Here is a 15,623-nt window from a genome sequence, read left to right on the forward strand (position 1 = left end):
GATAACATGCAAACAAACAGGTCACAATACCTGGTTTTAAGGAAACTAATGTCATCAACATTTGCAAAATACGTGTGTGCCAGCAGTTTATGAAAATCCTGTTTTGTCATTTTGTGTGCAATAGAGTTTTGCAGAGAGAAAAAAAGAGGAATTTATAGAAAATGTTTTGAAATGTATACGCTTTTAATTCTTCAGTGAAACACATTCCAGCCTCTTATTTCAAAACAGACACACACCCAGATTTATGGCTGTTTTTTAACAGATGAAAAAATATGGACGATCAAACTGAGATGAATGTATTCAGTGAACAGTTTATTTTCATAAACATGACCAATGTCAATTTGATTCCGAACACTACAAGATAAACAAAAGTACTTATTTCCATCAATACAAATGTAAAATGTTTGAATAACCAAAATAAAGACATTTTGAAAAAAAAAAAGTGTATTGTAACTTTGAACTGTCTGCTTCCATGTCTTCGTTGTTATCGAGTGGAACTTCATGTCACATAATTGATGTATTGCACATTTTATCTGTAACCGCAAGTGATAACATTTGATAACATTTAAAAACATTTCGGGTCATTTTACAACTCCAACACTTTGAACAATCAACATCAACTACCTCCACTTCTATTGACGCCTCTGCATCAAATCTCGACCTCTCTGGGCAGGTCTTTGTACTTGATGAGGTAGTACGGGTAGCACTGACAGCTGTCAAAAACTACAAACATTGTGGGTTCGTCCACATTATCCACGCACGTGTCATAGAGACAAAACTTCTTCGTCTTGGGGCTGAGCGGCGGCGGCCGGTGGTAGTTTTTTCTACCAAGACACACTTTTCCCACCAGGACTTTGGCCAGAAACATGTGGCGGACCTTGCCTGGCCCCGCCATGGAGGAGAAGGTGTGGGAGAAGGAGGCGGTGCTGGCAAAGTAGGTGCCGAAGCCGTGGGACGTCCCGTTGACTCCGGCCAAACGGGGGTCGAGGTTGTTGTGGCAGATGTCTTCTGAAGCCTCTTTGGATGTCCCGTGGAAGAGATGTCTCTCCAGAGGCTCCCTCAACTTGGCGTGCTGCTTCTGCATGTACGCTTTGTGCCTGAGATGAGAACACACATACAAATGTTTTAATGCGTTTTAAAATATATTTAATGCTCAATTCTGCCGCAAGACAGATGTTTTCAATGGGGAACTAAAGCTGGTATTTATGCTCTCGTCTAAGCCAACAGACTTGACAAAAACAATAATTACATCACAGAAAACAGGAGTTGTATGTCTACTGCTGTCTTGCTCAGTTAGTTATCTCTACCAGGTGTCTGTCCGCAGCTCACAAACTACTGGACCAACTGAATGCACACTTATGATTGCTTAAAAAATGGCCCACAAATGAGCAAGGAATAAGTCAAAAGTTGCAAGAAAATTACTTGAAAATAAGCAAAAACAAACAAAAAAAAAGAAAGAAAAGGACCTCAAGAAAATGCTAAAAAGAAAAATTCTGGGCATTTTTTTCATGTTTTTTGGTAATATCTTATAATCCAGATCATTTCCTTGTCACCTAATACTTTTTAATGTTTCACAAAGTTACTCATTATGTTTTTTTTTTGTCTTTTTGAAAGAAATCAAACCAATTTTCTCGGGTTTCAGAGATTTAAATGCTCGTGAGAGCCGTCTGAATGCAGCACAAGAAAACTGATGTCAATCCAGGTGTTAAAGAGTTAATTCTATACTTGATATGTAGAGATCCACGTAAGTGTTGTGTTTTGGTCAAAACCCAAAATCAAACTCTTTATGGTTTTTAAGGCAACAGACACAAACAGCAGCTGAACCTTTGGTATTTGTCCCAGTGGAGGAGATTCTGGACCTGCTGGATGCTGATGATGTCCACTCTGGTCTCCGGCAGACTCTCACAGAACAGGTTATGGACACTGCGGTACGCCTCTGTCCCTGCAGGAACGTCCACCAGACTGTAGTCCTGCTCTGGGGACGGACACCACACTGGAGGATACCAGGAGCTGAACTCCTTCAGAGGGTCCACGTTGAAGTTTGCTGCTGGAGGATCAGTGGCAGGCTGGGTGGAGTCGGTTTGGACTCCTGTCCTGGGTGTGGAGTGTAGAGGGAGGGAGGGTATTATATACTGAAGAGGACACACGGGACTGTTTTAAGGAATTTTCTTACAAAGTTGTTCTGAATAAGGGCAGAAAAATGGACACTCACTGCAGGTGAGGCTGTATGGAATCAAGGGAGCGGTAGGCGGGTCTCCAGCGAATCTCTCTCTCGAACCCTGTGGTGACGTTGGTTTGTTGCATGTCGATGAAGTCCACCTTGTACCGCTGTGAGCCGATGGTGAGGGTACACTCTGGCTCCTTTTTGCTCAAACTTTTTAGCAGCAAGGCTGATGCATCCTGCAGAGAGATCTCAGTGAACAGGAAGCTTCTGAAGCATGGCATTGGGTACAACTTCTGGTAAATAAGAAAGCTGATAGAGGGCACAGACTGAAAAAAAATTAAGCCAAGAAGTGATTAAAGTACAAACGAGAAAGTGGAATCATTCACCTTATTGTATTCCTCCCAGTCCTGGTTGTTCCACCAGTAGAATATCCATTTACTGGGGAAGTGAGGGCTCCTGATGTGACTGTCAGAGTTAGCTAGTCGTCTAACTTTATCATACTTTGATTGGTCGTCAAATTCCATCGACTCAAAGCTCAGAGAGTTGCGGTCATGTCTAAAGAGTGGGCAAAATAACATTGAAAGTTACAATTAAAATACACTGAAAGCTGGAGTAGGCAGTTTTATTTTGGCGTCTACCCTCCTTCAAAGGAATGACAGGTTAATGAAGGTGTACAACCGGAAAAGCCCAAATGTTTAGGCTGGGTTCTGCAATTAATCGTTGAGTTTCACTTTGACTGCCTCTGATATTCTGCTGCTCCATCTGTGCCCAGAGTGGCTTTGCACTCCGAGACAAGCAATATATAACCAGAAAGTCAAAACATAACCAGATGTTTAATCATGGCCAAAAATAAATGTATGTGAGGGAAAATCCTAAAGCGTGTTGAATATGCCCGTGGTGCTCTGGTGGGAGGGGCTTAAGCCACAGGAGAGAGCTACAGGAGGAGGGTGTATTTTCAGATTCTGCCCTTTTTTTTTCCTTTCTCCAGATTTCTGCCTATCCCAGCTTTAACTGGCTGTCACCAACACTCTAACAAAAAAGTGTCTTTATCACACTGCACCTTTTTAATATGCTGTAAAACTTCTTTCTCGCTTTAACTCACCCATCCCGGATATAAACAATCTCTCGGCTGACATTGCAGAACATCTTCTCCATTAAAACCTGAGAGTGAGGGGGGAAGTCGATCCACTGGTGGGAGATCACACTCCGCAGCTGCCAGTGAAACGGGTAGGGAGTGTGATGCATCTTGCACTTTTTCTCCGCCTGACACAAACCCAGGAGGAAGTCGTCACAGATCTGGACGTCAGAGGAGCTCTTTGTGTGGAACGGGGAGGAGGCGGGCACTTTGGCCAGGGTTTGCGGCTTGGTGGGGGTGGCTGGTGGGGTCTGGATGACGGGTGTTTTGGCAGGTTGAAGAGCAGGCTGTGGTTGGGTGATGATGAGCGGCAGGGAGACGATGAGGGAGGCAGCTGGGTTTTGAGGTATGAGCTGACCTGGAGTTGGCACTGCCTGGATGCTGTTTTGGGAAAGCGTGAGCAGGACGGAGGCGTTCTGGGAGGCACCATGCAGCTGAGGGATGGACTGGATCGCCATCTGAGGCTGTGGGATTGCAGATGAAGGCGCTGAGCTCTGTGTTGCGCTGGGAGTGCTTTGACTTTGGGTGGAGTTTGTATTCCTCCCCTGCGTTGAGGTCACAGGGGTGAAATGAACACTGACGCTGTAGGGGTTGACGGTCCAGGCGATGTCGGCCTGCTGGGATCTTATGGCGTCCCACACTGGGAGGCTGGTGTTGGTGTCAGGAGGGATTTCCAGCAGGATCAGATTCGGGCTCAGAAATGTGCTTTTGGAAGATTTGGACTGTGGCTCTAAAATAACCCCGAGTGCCAGCTTTCTCTTTGCCCCTCTGCTGGATGAAACAGTCGGCATCTTGGATAGAGCTGCAATATTTCATCAATTAGTTGATAACGACAATTGCAAGGGAATTAAAAGTTTTCACTGTACGATAACTCTCTTTGAAAATATTGTGGTATCACAGTATTAAATAATTAGTACTATTAGTTACATTGACCAGTAAAAGAATGAAAACCGAGGGGCAAACCCTCAATTTTCATACCATAGTTTACCTTTTAAACTGGGACACCGCTGCAACCCAACAATTATTAAATTAATTGCCAACTAATTTAATAATCAAACTAATTCAAAATTAATCAATTCATTGTCATTGGCAAAATACTTAACAAATTTATCGAGAATGAAAAAAATAACTATTATTTTCATTTTAACAGCATTTTAACTGTTCAATTTCTGTAAATTAGCACAAAATTTAAGTTAACCCAACCCTAAAATAATGACAAAACCTTCACCTTTTGTGTTTGTAAATTCACAACACTTAGCTTTTAACTAAAGACACTATTTGCATAACTAGCAGCTGAAAGCTTCCGTTAATGAAGGACTAACTAATTAACTAACCTTACCGTGACACCTTCAAAGGCCTTCAACGCTGAGCCCTTCTGTGGAAATACAACTTCACACACGTTAACTGCACCCAGAAAGTTATGAAAGTCGTGCAATTTCTACGACTTATTCCGAGAAATAAAATTAATACTCACACATCTTTCATCCAGTTCGCCTTCGGTGAGGAAGAGGAGGAGGGTGTCAACGTCTCGAGCTGCACAACGTGAAGTGGGAGGGGTGATGCATTAAAATGCTGTTAGAATAATCAGAAAGCAAAAATTCAGTCAAACATTACAGTAGCATACCAACATATAGAGAAAGATGGCTGTTTTACAATTATAAAACTTCTTTCGTGACAACCAATGAGCTCATGAAAAGCACACACAGGGTGTTCTTCCACTTTGTTGCAATAGAGGTAATCTAACATAACCATGCACTAATAACATGTTATAAGAAGCCAGTTTCATCTTAAGATATTGAATCAAATTATAAGTTACAAAGCTGTCAGATGTTTTTCTTTTCAAATATTGAAAAATTGAGCTTTGGTTGATTTTATATTATACACTGCCTTGTAATAATTTTATACAATTGTTCATTATATATGGAACAATTTTCATGTTACTACTCATAACCTATAAAGTCATGTGCACCATTTACACCTAAAAAACCACCCTTTTTTATTATTGTAGGCCAAACATGTATTTTTTAACTACAGACAGGGCCTGCAGATTGCACAAAAGCATGCAAAGCCGTGATATTTGCAAATAATTTATTGGTTAATTAGCACTGTCATTAGTATTTGCACAAAAAAGCACATTTATACATTTGTAGTTATAAAGAAAAGTAGTGCTTAAAAATACCAACAACCTTTAGAGTTTGAAATACACATTCAAAAATCATTTCACAAAATTCGAGCCATCAAACAGCTATAATTTTGGTTAATATTTAAAACACACATTATGGTACCAGACTGTATGTTGCAAAACATTTATGAAGAAATAAAAGGGGCCCTTCTATAGTAGTTCAAAGTGCAGAGATCAAAATTAAGTATGCAATCGCTTACTGTAAAGTGCACTGGCAAAGTATTAATTATGTTTGAAAATGGACAAGGTTGCAAGACTTTACTGAACACAGAATTTCAGATTCTGAGAGCTCTCCTCTCTTTGTTCCCATTCCCTTTGTGCTGACGAAAAGTTAAAGTTATGACGTGGAAATTCAGAAATATTCAACAGCTTTCAGAGAAACCTCCAGCGGCTCCACCGTCAGAGGACACTGCTGACAGCCCACCCAGAAATACGGGAAGACCTTCTCAGTGTCGACATGCTTGAAGGTGTAGATGTGCGTGTCGTCGTGTGGGTCGTAAAAAGACACCCTGCCTTTATCACAATCCAGCTGCACTCTGACCCGCTGCGGGTTCCTCTTCAAGTTCAGCCTTGTTAAAGGAGAGGTGCCTGCAAAGTACATTTTGTGATAAAAGTACACACTCAGGTAGCCGTTCTTCAGCACAGAGGCCACTTTCTCTTTCCTCTGGACTGATTCTTTGGCCACGCCAACGACCCACGCCGTGTTATCCCCCACGTTGACATCCCAGGCGTGCTTGCCTGAGGTGAAGCTCTCGCGGCCCAGCACACCGGTGTCGGGGTCAAACCTCTCCGGGTTGTCGGGCAGCCTCTGCTTCTCATCACTGTCAGAGACGGAGGTGAGGTCGTCTGACAGGACGAGCCACGGGGCGGCGGTGTTAGGGTCCAGAGTCACTGGGGCTGAGAAAAACATGGCAGATTGTCAGCTGACTGTAGTTCATTCAGAATCACAAGCTTTTTCTCCACCTCAGGAATACATGATGAGGTGAAGTTTAAAGTCCCTCTCCAGACACGTTTTAAATACTAATCATAACACTATCTTTTTTTTAGCAAGTTCTTTCCATGTAAAACTGTGATAAGAAGCTGGCAGCAGATCTGCTCTGTCTTTCTTTTATTTGCTTTTTAAGTTTCACTTTCTAGTTTCTCCAGCACTGCTTTGTTTGCAGAGGTGTGGACTCGAGTCATATGACTTGTAGTTGAGTCAGACTCAAGTTGAAAATATGATATTGACATTGTAAAAAAAAAACCTAAGCAACTTCGCTAATGACAAACTTTGCACAGACACAGTCAGAATAGTTAGGGTCAGACATTTCAGGGGATGTAAACAGAAGAAAAAAAGGATTTTTGAGTATGTACTCACTGTATTTGACAATTTTATGCATCTTCTCCCACACATGGAAGTTCAGAGAGCCCAGATATTTGGCCACATCTATGAGTGCTCCTGGAGCCATAACTGGATCTTCCACTGGGCTGTTAGCTCTGCAGGGAGCAGAATTACAAAGTTTATGTGTCTTCTTATGAAAGCAGAGAAAAAATAAAAGTTTTGCAGATAAAAGTTTTTTGTCACCTTGCCAATGTCCCCTTGCATTTCTGGGGGAAAAAAGGCAAAGTGACTACATCTTTTCAAATGAAAATTGTATTTTTATAAAAGTGTGCATGCATTAATTCATATTTTAACTTACTTGAAGGACAGAAATGCCCTCCAAAGCTATCTCCTCCTCTAAAACTCTGATGGATTCGGACACAGACGTAATACTTCTCGTAATTTCTTCGATCTTTTGCATCATTGCTCGACTCTTCTGCTCTTCCTCCCCCCTCAGCGCCTCCATCCTGGCCTCCTCCTCGGCTTCAAGGAAGCTGTGAAGTTTTGCAAACTCCTCTCGGGTCCGCCTCTCCACAAATCGAGCCTGGACCTGAAATAAAATCCACTTTGTAAGTACGGCATTGAAATTACAAAACTCATTCTAATATTGCATGATATTTTTTAGCAGAAATGTCACCAAAAGAGCACCACCACCTGAATGCATGCCACAGTATCCTCGTAGTTTTTCTTCATTTTGTCAAAAGTGTCCCTCTTCTCCTGCAGAGAGCTGAGGGCAGACTTCATTTTCTCCTGAGTGGAAATTAATTTGAAGGCACAGGTTAATCTTTAAAGTTCATAACAGCTATTTACTCAAAAAAAATAAAAAAAATAAGCAGTCCCAAGTAAAAGCATATCAATATTAACCTTCACGTCTACGACAGCCTCGCTGATGGGGCAACAATCATGCTGTTTGTGCCTCCTCGAGGTGTGGCAGACCACACAGATCGGCTCCTTGTCCGGCACGCAGAAAAGCTTCAGCCTCTCCCCGTGAAGAGGGCACATCTCCCCCGGGTCACAGTACAGCTCCCCGGGCGTTTCCTCCACGCCCTCGCTATCCTGGATATAAGACTCACACAGGTTCTTCAGGGTGAGACTGGGCACCGGTTCGTCCACACTCTGGGTCCTGCACAGAGGACAGTCTCGGCTGCGTGCTCCTCCACTCCAGTACTGCTGCAGACAGGGTGCACAGAAGCTGTGGCTGCACTTGAGGACCACCGGGTCCCTGAAGATTTCGCAGCAGATGGGACAGGAGAGGTCCACCTCTGGGAGCGAGCGCCTGCCTGCCATCCGGACCCTTAGCTTACTTATTTACTGTGAAAGTGAAAGTAGGGCAAAGGATCAAACACAGGGAGAGCCCTTCTTTAGACCCACAGTCACTTGCTTTAAAGTCTATTTATGGTGTCTTTACTTCACTCTGTGAGCTCTGCTGAACCACATCAGCGTTTAAAGCCTTTCAGCTCAAACTGGTTTACTGTCAGTTTCATATAAGCAAAGTTAAAGCCAAACATACCTCACAAGCAAAGCTCAGTGACAGATCTGCGTGTTTAGAGGCGAGCGCTTCCTGCTTCCTGTTTTGTTGAGTCATCTAAAGGAGGCGGAGTTTCAGAGGCTGAGCAGGCATTTTTAACCCTTGACTGACCCCAAACAGCTCATTTACAGCCCAAATCACTTGCGCACAGGGAGAAATCCAGGGTTACCAGGTGAATTAGAGGACATAAAAGGAAAAAGAAGCATTTTTGTTATACTAAATTATATTTATTTGTTCAGATCTTATTTCTTATTTTGCTTTTAATTGCGAAATACAGCATTTTTTCACCTCTGCAGGGCGCTAACAAGCCTTCAAATGAAACAAGATTTGTTTGTTGAACTGCGTTAAACTCTTAGCATCAAGTAAAAACTACTTTAATTTAAGCATCCATAAACATGAGGTTCTCAATTGGTCCAGCCAGACTTCTCCTTAGTCTTTCACAGGCCACAAGATAAATTACCACATGTTTAATCCAATTAATTCAATTTCACAAAACGAGAACACAGAGAAATAAAACATATTGCAAGAATAAACAGAAATAGCATTTCAAAATAAAAGCTCTGTGCTGGAAATTAACTGTAATTCAAAGTAAAGTGTTTTTTTTGTTTGTTTTTATTTTTACAAACTTGACATCTTCCCGAGTCACTTGCAGTTGATCAGAATGGTTCTGCAACCTGTGTTTAATGATGAATTCAGTGCACAAATTCAAAAAGGTAACAAAGCAAATGCTTATTTGTCACTGTAATAAAGTAAAAATGCTCAGCAGACTGAATGCAGAATAATTGTTTTCTCTCTGTTCTCCATGCTGCTCCACATGGCTGGAGTATTTGGATAATTGAGTTTCAACAGGTGAGATGTGAAATATTGGTTGATAGGTTGTGGCATTTTGAAGGGTTTTACACGTAAACAAAGTGTGCGAATCAATGAGATTTATGCTTAGAGTTTTGCTAAAATGTGATTAGTACATCTGTTTGGGTGAAACAATGGTATTGTGTTTAGGGTTCAGCAGTCTGGAGTCATGTGGTTGATATATAAGCTTCAAGTTTTCAGAATTGTGTGCATAGTTTAATTTTGTGTGTGTTATGCGCTGGAGAAAAACTATATTGAAAACTGTATATGTCAGCATATGTCGCCATCTAGTGGCGAAATACAAAAAAATCTTCAGTGTGCAACTAAAGCCAACTGCTGAGCATATTATGTAGTCAAATGGCCAGTGTAATCTATTTGCACATTCAGTTTTTGCTTGTTATGGGGCTTTGCTGTGCTAAATTCGGTATTTTCATCTTTCATTCAACAGCAAATACAGCAGTTTGTACCATGCTGCTTTCCAAATTACCCTCAGATCATTTGATTTGATCAAAATGCTAACAAGAAAACTTTTCTGTGAATTTATCACTCCATATCGCGGTGGTACAGTGACACTCGTTTCATGTTTCTGTCCTCTTTTATCACACAGTGTACTGTAAGTGTCCAGGACGCCTCTCCTGTATGCACTGCTATTTTTATGCTCCACAGAACAACAACAAACAGACAGAGAAAAATAGAGTCTGCTCACTGTGGGTGCTTGCTCTTTGATAAATGTATTGTACAATTTTAGGGCATCAGTGTGCACGCTCTATTTATCTTTATTTTTCATTCTGTCCACTTGGAGTCCAGTTGCACCCATCGACTGTGCTTCTGTGATTGTAAATTGATTAACTGCATCCAGAAGTTTCTTCTTCTGATTGTATGGGAGCTCCTGAGGCCTGTTAATGTGCTGTGTTTGGCCCCAGCGTTTCTCTCTGGAGTCTGATTAGAGCCAACAGTTCGTCACCATAATCACTTGAGTTAAAGGGAACAAAACACTCAGTTGTTCATCACATTCAGGGATCCTCCTGCTAACTTTGTATTTAAATAATAGATGTCTTGTGCTGTTTTAGAAATGTGGGAAAACAAAGACACGATGGCAACAATGTTTTACCCTGATAATTTCTTGCAGTGTATCGATGGTTTGGTGGTTAATGTGTAGAGTTTTGCAGTGGGTTCTTCTTTGGGCCATGTAACAGTCTTCCGCCAAGTTTCATGTAAATTTGGGCAATAGTTTTTCCATTATATTGCTGTCTACCAGACAAACTAACAAACACAACCTCCTTGATGAAGCAGTGCAGAGGGGATGTCAGCAGTTGGAAGAAAGAACCAGAGTGCCAGCATTGGCAAGCTTTTGTATCCTGAGAGGCCCAGGTGAGGCTAATCAGCTGACGACCCTCACCTGTCAGCTAATTGCCTGCTGATGTCGGCCAGGACAGCCTCCGAGACAACTCCTTTTTCACTGCATTTAATCTTTATTTTATTGGCTATGCAATAATTTAATAGTTCATCTTAGTCACTTTTTGGTATTCCACAGAGTTTCAAGGAATATTTTCATTTTGACCCAGAGCTGCAGAAGCTGATTTTAATGATTGATTGAAATAAAAACTTCCCCCTGACTGATAGAGTATTCTGTACTCGGCTGTCACCTTCATGATGAATGTGAATATAAACTCATCTTGCAAAAGTTTCTTTAAATCCCGCTTCATTTTCTTCAGTTGACGGCACTTATGGCCTCTTTGCTTTTTTGATATGAGTATAGCAACATGCACAGATGGCCTGTTTGTCGTTCATATAGGAGGTTTTGAGTTTTCAGCAGATGCTGGTTGTTAATTTCTTCACTTCCCTCCTGGAGTGACTCAGAGTTTTTTTTTTTGAAGACGTGCTGAGCTCCACTTCAGTTGGGCAGTGAAGCACTTACATTTTTGATGTTTATAGGACATTTTGAACACCCTGTTATGTCTGTGCAAGCCTGTTTCAGTGCAGTAGTTTACAATAGATGTCAGTGCATTCATCATGTGGATTAACATCATGGGCGGATTATGAGACAATGGGCCCCTAGGCGCAGGCATGCAGAGGGCCCAACCACCTCTACTGCAAAGCCTTTTTTTGTATGTAGTTATTTTGTAGTCATTTTGTGTCTCTCTTATTGTCATTTTGTGTCTCTTTGTAGTTGTTTTGTGTCTCTCTGCACCTATTTTGTGTATCTTTTTAACTGTTTTGTGTTTCACTGCAGTTGTTTGGTGTCTGTCTGTAGTTACTTTCATCTCCTTGTAGTTATTTTGTGTCTCTTATCAGTTATTTTGAGTCTTTTTGGAGTTGTGGGTCTTTTTGCAGTTATTTTACAGCTTTTTGTCATTGTTTTGTGTCTCCTTTGTAGTTGCTTTGGGTCACCGTGGTCATTTTGAGTCTCTTTGCGGTTGTTTTGTTTCTCTTTACACTGGTTGTAATCTCTTTGCACCTATTTTGTGTCTCTTTGTAGTTGTTTTGTGTTTTCCTTGTAGTTGTTTGGTGTCTCCCTGTGGTTGTTTTGTGTCACGTTGGTCAATTTGAGTCTGCGATTACAAATTTGCCTCTCACCTTACTGAGGATAAACTCTGAGACCACCTTTCTACTGAGAAGAAACCAGTCAGGTTTGCCGGATTTTGTAATTATCAGCCACCACTAGATGTCAGAATGTAACCACATATGGCACCAAAAAGGCCTGAACGCATGCCGCAGCATTCATGCAGAAGTGCCCTCATTGCTTTGCATCAAAATGACTCGAGGTAAACAGACACATATTAGGAGGTCAGATATAATCTGTCTCATCCTGTCATGATGGGAGCTTTGGAAATACCTGTGCCACCTCAGGATAAAGCGGTTTAACGCTCACATTTACCTGGATGTCACTGTCGGCACCTTCTCCTTCCCTGTAAATTGGTTGTCAGCCGCTGTGACCCGGGCTAATAGTGATTCATTATTGCTCACACCCTGCTAGTGTTCGCAGAGCTGCGTCAGGGCTGAAGGCGATGGGGAGAAGGGAGGAGGGGGTGCCGTGTCAATCTCCCAGCATCTAATGAGGACAGGCAGGCTAACACACAGCAGAGACAACCCCAGTCAGACCTGTCTCTCGGCTTGATACTTCACGGAGAGCATCACTTTGACGGAGCTGAAGTGCACATATCTTCACCTGATGGAGCTCCTTCCCTTTAGGTGGAGAATTATTGATGGCCGCAGCTGAGAAGCTGCATTAAAAACATTATCAATGAAGCGTAACAGTTTCATATTTATTTCATCCTTGTACAAGCCTATTTGCATTTGTGTGACAAATAGTCAATAGTCTATTACTCTGCTGTGCTGAGCTGTTAAGCTGGACAGTAAAAAAAGTGGAAGGACTGACGGAGAGAGAGAGGCACAGAAGGAGATAGAGAGGGAGATTTTATTGTATAGATTGATGGTGCTGGCAGGCACATCTCCACAGAGGTTCCTTCACTTCATTATTGTCTTGGCTTAGTTTTCTGTTATTAAAATGGTATCATATGCCTTTATTAAGACACCACATTCTAATCACGCACACTTGTGGGGTTTATAAGTTGTGACTGATGACTTTTTTAATGATCAATGAATTGCTGCTGAAAGTAAATGCTACTTAAAGAGACAAAACTAAGTTAAAGCTGCATTATCTTCATTTTTGGCCACTTGGGGGCAGCAGAAACAAGCTGCAATCAAAACATCAACATTTTATCACCTTTTTAATTACCTAAAACTTCATCAAGTATCCCTTAGAAGACAGTCGTGGTATTTTTAAATATCCAGAGGTTGAAAACCAAGCAAACTTGCTGACTCTGTTCGCATGAAACTGCAACCCAATTACCTGAAAAAATGTCGGCATTGTACGTTTTGTAAACCCGTTACATTTGCATGTTATTTTGTTGCTGATACATTAAAACTTTATGTTTCAACAGTGCTGTGGTTATTATATAGTTATGTTTAGGCACAAAAAGCACTTGATTTTTGTTGGGAAAAGATCATGTTTTGGCTTGAAATATTTGGTTTTGGTGGAACTATCCTGGCAGGAATTGTAGCGATGTCTCTGCAAAAAAAAAACAACAGATTTTTGTGGCACAATCCCCAGTGGAAAAACAATGAAAACAGTAAAAACATACTCATGATCAGTGGCTAAAAAGCTGCTTGAAACACAATCATTTTTCTTTTTTGTTGCTACTGAACAGTGGTCTGCAGCTTGGCAGTCGTCTCACTTAGATGACACACCATCCACCATCTCGTCTATTTCCCGGTGACAAAGTCAGCTGCTATATTTTGTCACTTTAAATTGTTGATATGATGAAACATACAAATGTAATGTTTTCTTGGTTGCAGAAACATACAATGTCAACATCTTCTTCTGGAGACTGAGCTGCAATTAAACTGTGCAGTCTGCGTTTATGTACAATGTACAAACATCAGCTGTTGCATCATAATCTTGAATATATATGCAACCGCATCCCCTCGAATATTTATTTTAAATTAGACATGGAAATTTCATGGCACCATTAGCCTGGCCAAAATAATTGCAATTTACTATATCATCCTAAAAACATCAAAATAGATTAAAACTCTCAAAATGAGATCAGCAATAAAATTGTGCATCATCGCATCCCGACTTTAAATTCAATCTGACCAAACATCTGTGTTGACATGTTGTTTCTGATTGTAACTTTACTTGTACATAGAGCTGAATATTGAAATTGCTGCAGTAGGCAGCAGCTGTGGTGTGGAGAAGACATTATAAGATTAATCTCTACTTGAGTTATTCATTGTAATTGCTACCCGCGAGACAAGAGACAGAGAGATGGACAAGGGCACCGGATCTGAATGATACTTTCTGCCACATCAACATTTGATCTTTTCAGATTAAAATACTTGTGACGCACTGACAAATCATTTTCATGCTTCTCACATTGTGTGACTCATGAGCGGCGAGCTCCATAGTCATCATTTCGTCTCTTCTTTCACACATGATTTGAGTGCTCCATACAAATTGGATTAAATGCACAATTTCACTGGGGCATGCAAGGCACTCACACTAAAGACCAGAAACCCCCTTTTTTGGTCACATTGATTTTTCACATGGCAAAAAACTTTTGACAGACATTTCACACAGCAAGGCATGTGTGATGTACTGAAAAAAGGACTTCTGTGGTATTCCCTGCTACCTGTTTTTAGTTTGTATTTGGGGGTCTGTGAGAGGACTCTCGCACACACTCACAGGGCTGGACGTAGCACATCTGGGGCCCGAGACAAGGCCCCCCTTGACTTTTGAAGAAGAACTTTTGTCGCCAAACCTTGGACTTTTGTTGACTGTACCTAACCACAGACCTTTTTTGCCTTAATTAAAGGAAATTAACCTATTTTATTTTGAAAAAGACTGTATGCACTAATGGAAAGAAACTGTTAATTTCATGTCAAATTTTACTGGACTTGCTGGACCAAGTTTATCTTGAATTATAATATAATTAGATAGAAGATATTATTATTATTAATTCATATTTCTAACTTTTTTAAAATTACAAACTAGAACAAGAGCCAGTAAAAAAATAATGCAAATACATACCTTGGCTAACAAAAAAATATATTAAAAAAACAAACAAAAGAATACACATGTGCAAATTTGAAAATGTCTTCTTTTTAGTCTTTTTTTTGTACTGCACCCTGGATGAGTTTTTTTTTTTAAAAAAAAAAAATTCTTTCACTCTAATGCTTTCCCCATACACTCCACTTCACCATTTCCCTTCTGTTCAATTTTTTGCTTGTCAGAAAATTTTCAGCGCCCCCTCGGGGTGGCTTCTTTGTCACCTTTAGGCAAATTCGCCATTGCCCACACAGGAGCGCGCCTACACACAAGCACCCCTGCACTTCCACTAACACAAATGTGTACTGACTTGAAGGTAAATTTGATCTTATTGGAGAAGCTGCTGAAAAAAAAAACCTGCAGCTCAGAAAACTCCTTCAGTCTCTGGAAGGTCGCCAGGCCCTCCAGATTCACAGGAAAACCACAGTTATTAGTATTTCCCTCCATCTCTGCTCCACTCTCTTTCTCTCACACACACACCTGCACACAGCGACCCAACCCACTGGAGTTTAAAGGAGTGACATCAATTCAATAAGCCCGGCCTGACAGGGACAGCGCAATACACCACAACACAGCTGCTCTCTCTATCTCTTTGCTAACCCATTTCCCCTCCTGGCTTCCTCTCCTCCCTTTAAACTCTAGCTCAGCAAAGCAGAGTGATGACAATTTTGTTTTAGCCGGATGAATCTGCTGTCTGTGATGACCCAAATCTTTATTAGATTTTTCTCACTGCTACACTATAAAAAAAAAAAAAAAGGTATAGAGTGTGTCAGGAAATGGTTCCTGTGTCTGGG

The 15,623-nt window shown here is 41.2% G+C and overlaps 2 protein-coding genes across 6 annotated transcripts; both read right to left on the reverse strand.

Annotated features, from left to right (window-relative positions):
- Positions 1 to 299: 299 nt before the first annotated feature.
- Positions 300 to 5,238, reverse strand: LOC121961643 (protein mono-ADP-ribosyltransferase TIPARP-like). 4 transcript variants are annotated; one of them, XM_088073066.1, is made up of 7 exons: positions 4,774 to 5,238; positions 4,639 to 4,674; positions 3,267 to 4,101; positions 2,551 to 2,719; positions 2,213 to 2,400; positions 1,825 to 2,094; positions 300 to 1,097 (listed from the first exon to the last, which is right to left on the reverse strand). In XM_088073066.1, exons 3-7 carry the CDS (start codon positions 4,088 to 4,090, stop codon positions 650 to 652), a joined length of 1,899 nt encoding a protein of 632 aa, XP_087929192.1. In that variant the 5' UTR covers positions 4,091 to 4,101; positions 4,639 to 4,674; positions 4,774 to 5,238; the 3' UTR covers positions 300 to 649. The 4 variants fall into 4 exon arrangements, with proteins under 4 accessions (XP_087929192.1, XP_042367632.2, XP_087929191.1 ...); XM_042511698.2 differs by lacking the exon at positions 4,639 to 4,674; XM_088073065.1 differs by having other exon boundaries at positions 4,634 to 5,238.
- A 132-nt stretch (positions 5,239 to 5,370) lies between these two features.
- Positions 5,371 to 10,544, reverse strand: LOC121961645 (E3 ubiquitin-protein ligase TRIM35-like). Of its 2 annotated transcripts, none has more exons than XM_042511702.2 (7): positions 10,330 to 10,544; positions 7,706 to 8,152; positions 7,496 to 7,591; positions 7,161 to 7,391; positions 7,046 to 7,068; positions 6,839 to 6,957; positions 5,371 to 6,378 (listed from the first exon to the last, which is right to left on the reverse strand). In XM_042511702.2, the coding sequence occupies exons 2-7, from the start codon at positions 8,126 to 8,128 to the stop codon at positions 5,834 to 5,836; spliced, it is 1,437 nt and encodes a 478-aa protein (XP_042367636.2). In that variant the 5' UTR covers positions 8,129 to 8,152; positions 10,330 to 10,544; the 3' UTR covers positions 5,371 to 5,833. The 2 variants fall into 2 exon arrangements, with proteins under 2 accessions (XP_042367636.2, XP_042367635.2); XM_042511701.2 differs by lacking the exon at positions 10,330 to 10,544 and adding an exon at positions 8,352 to 8,503.
- Between the last annotated feature and the right edge of the window lie 5,079 nt (positions 10,545 to 15,623).

This window comes from Plectropomus leopardus, chromosome 22 (assembly GCF_026936395.1).
Source record: "Plectropomus leopardus strain MGB_pleo_1.0 chromosome 22, ASM2693639v1, whole genome shotgun sequence".
NCBI classification, from domain to species: Eukaryota; Metazoa; Chordata; class Actinopteri; order Perciformes; family Serranidae; genus Plectropomus; species Plectropomus leopardus.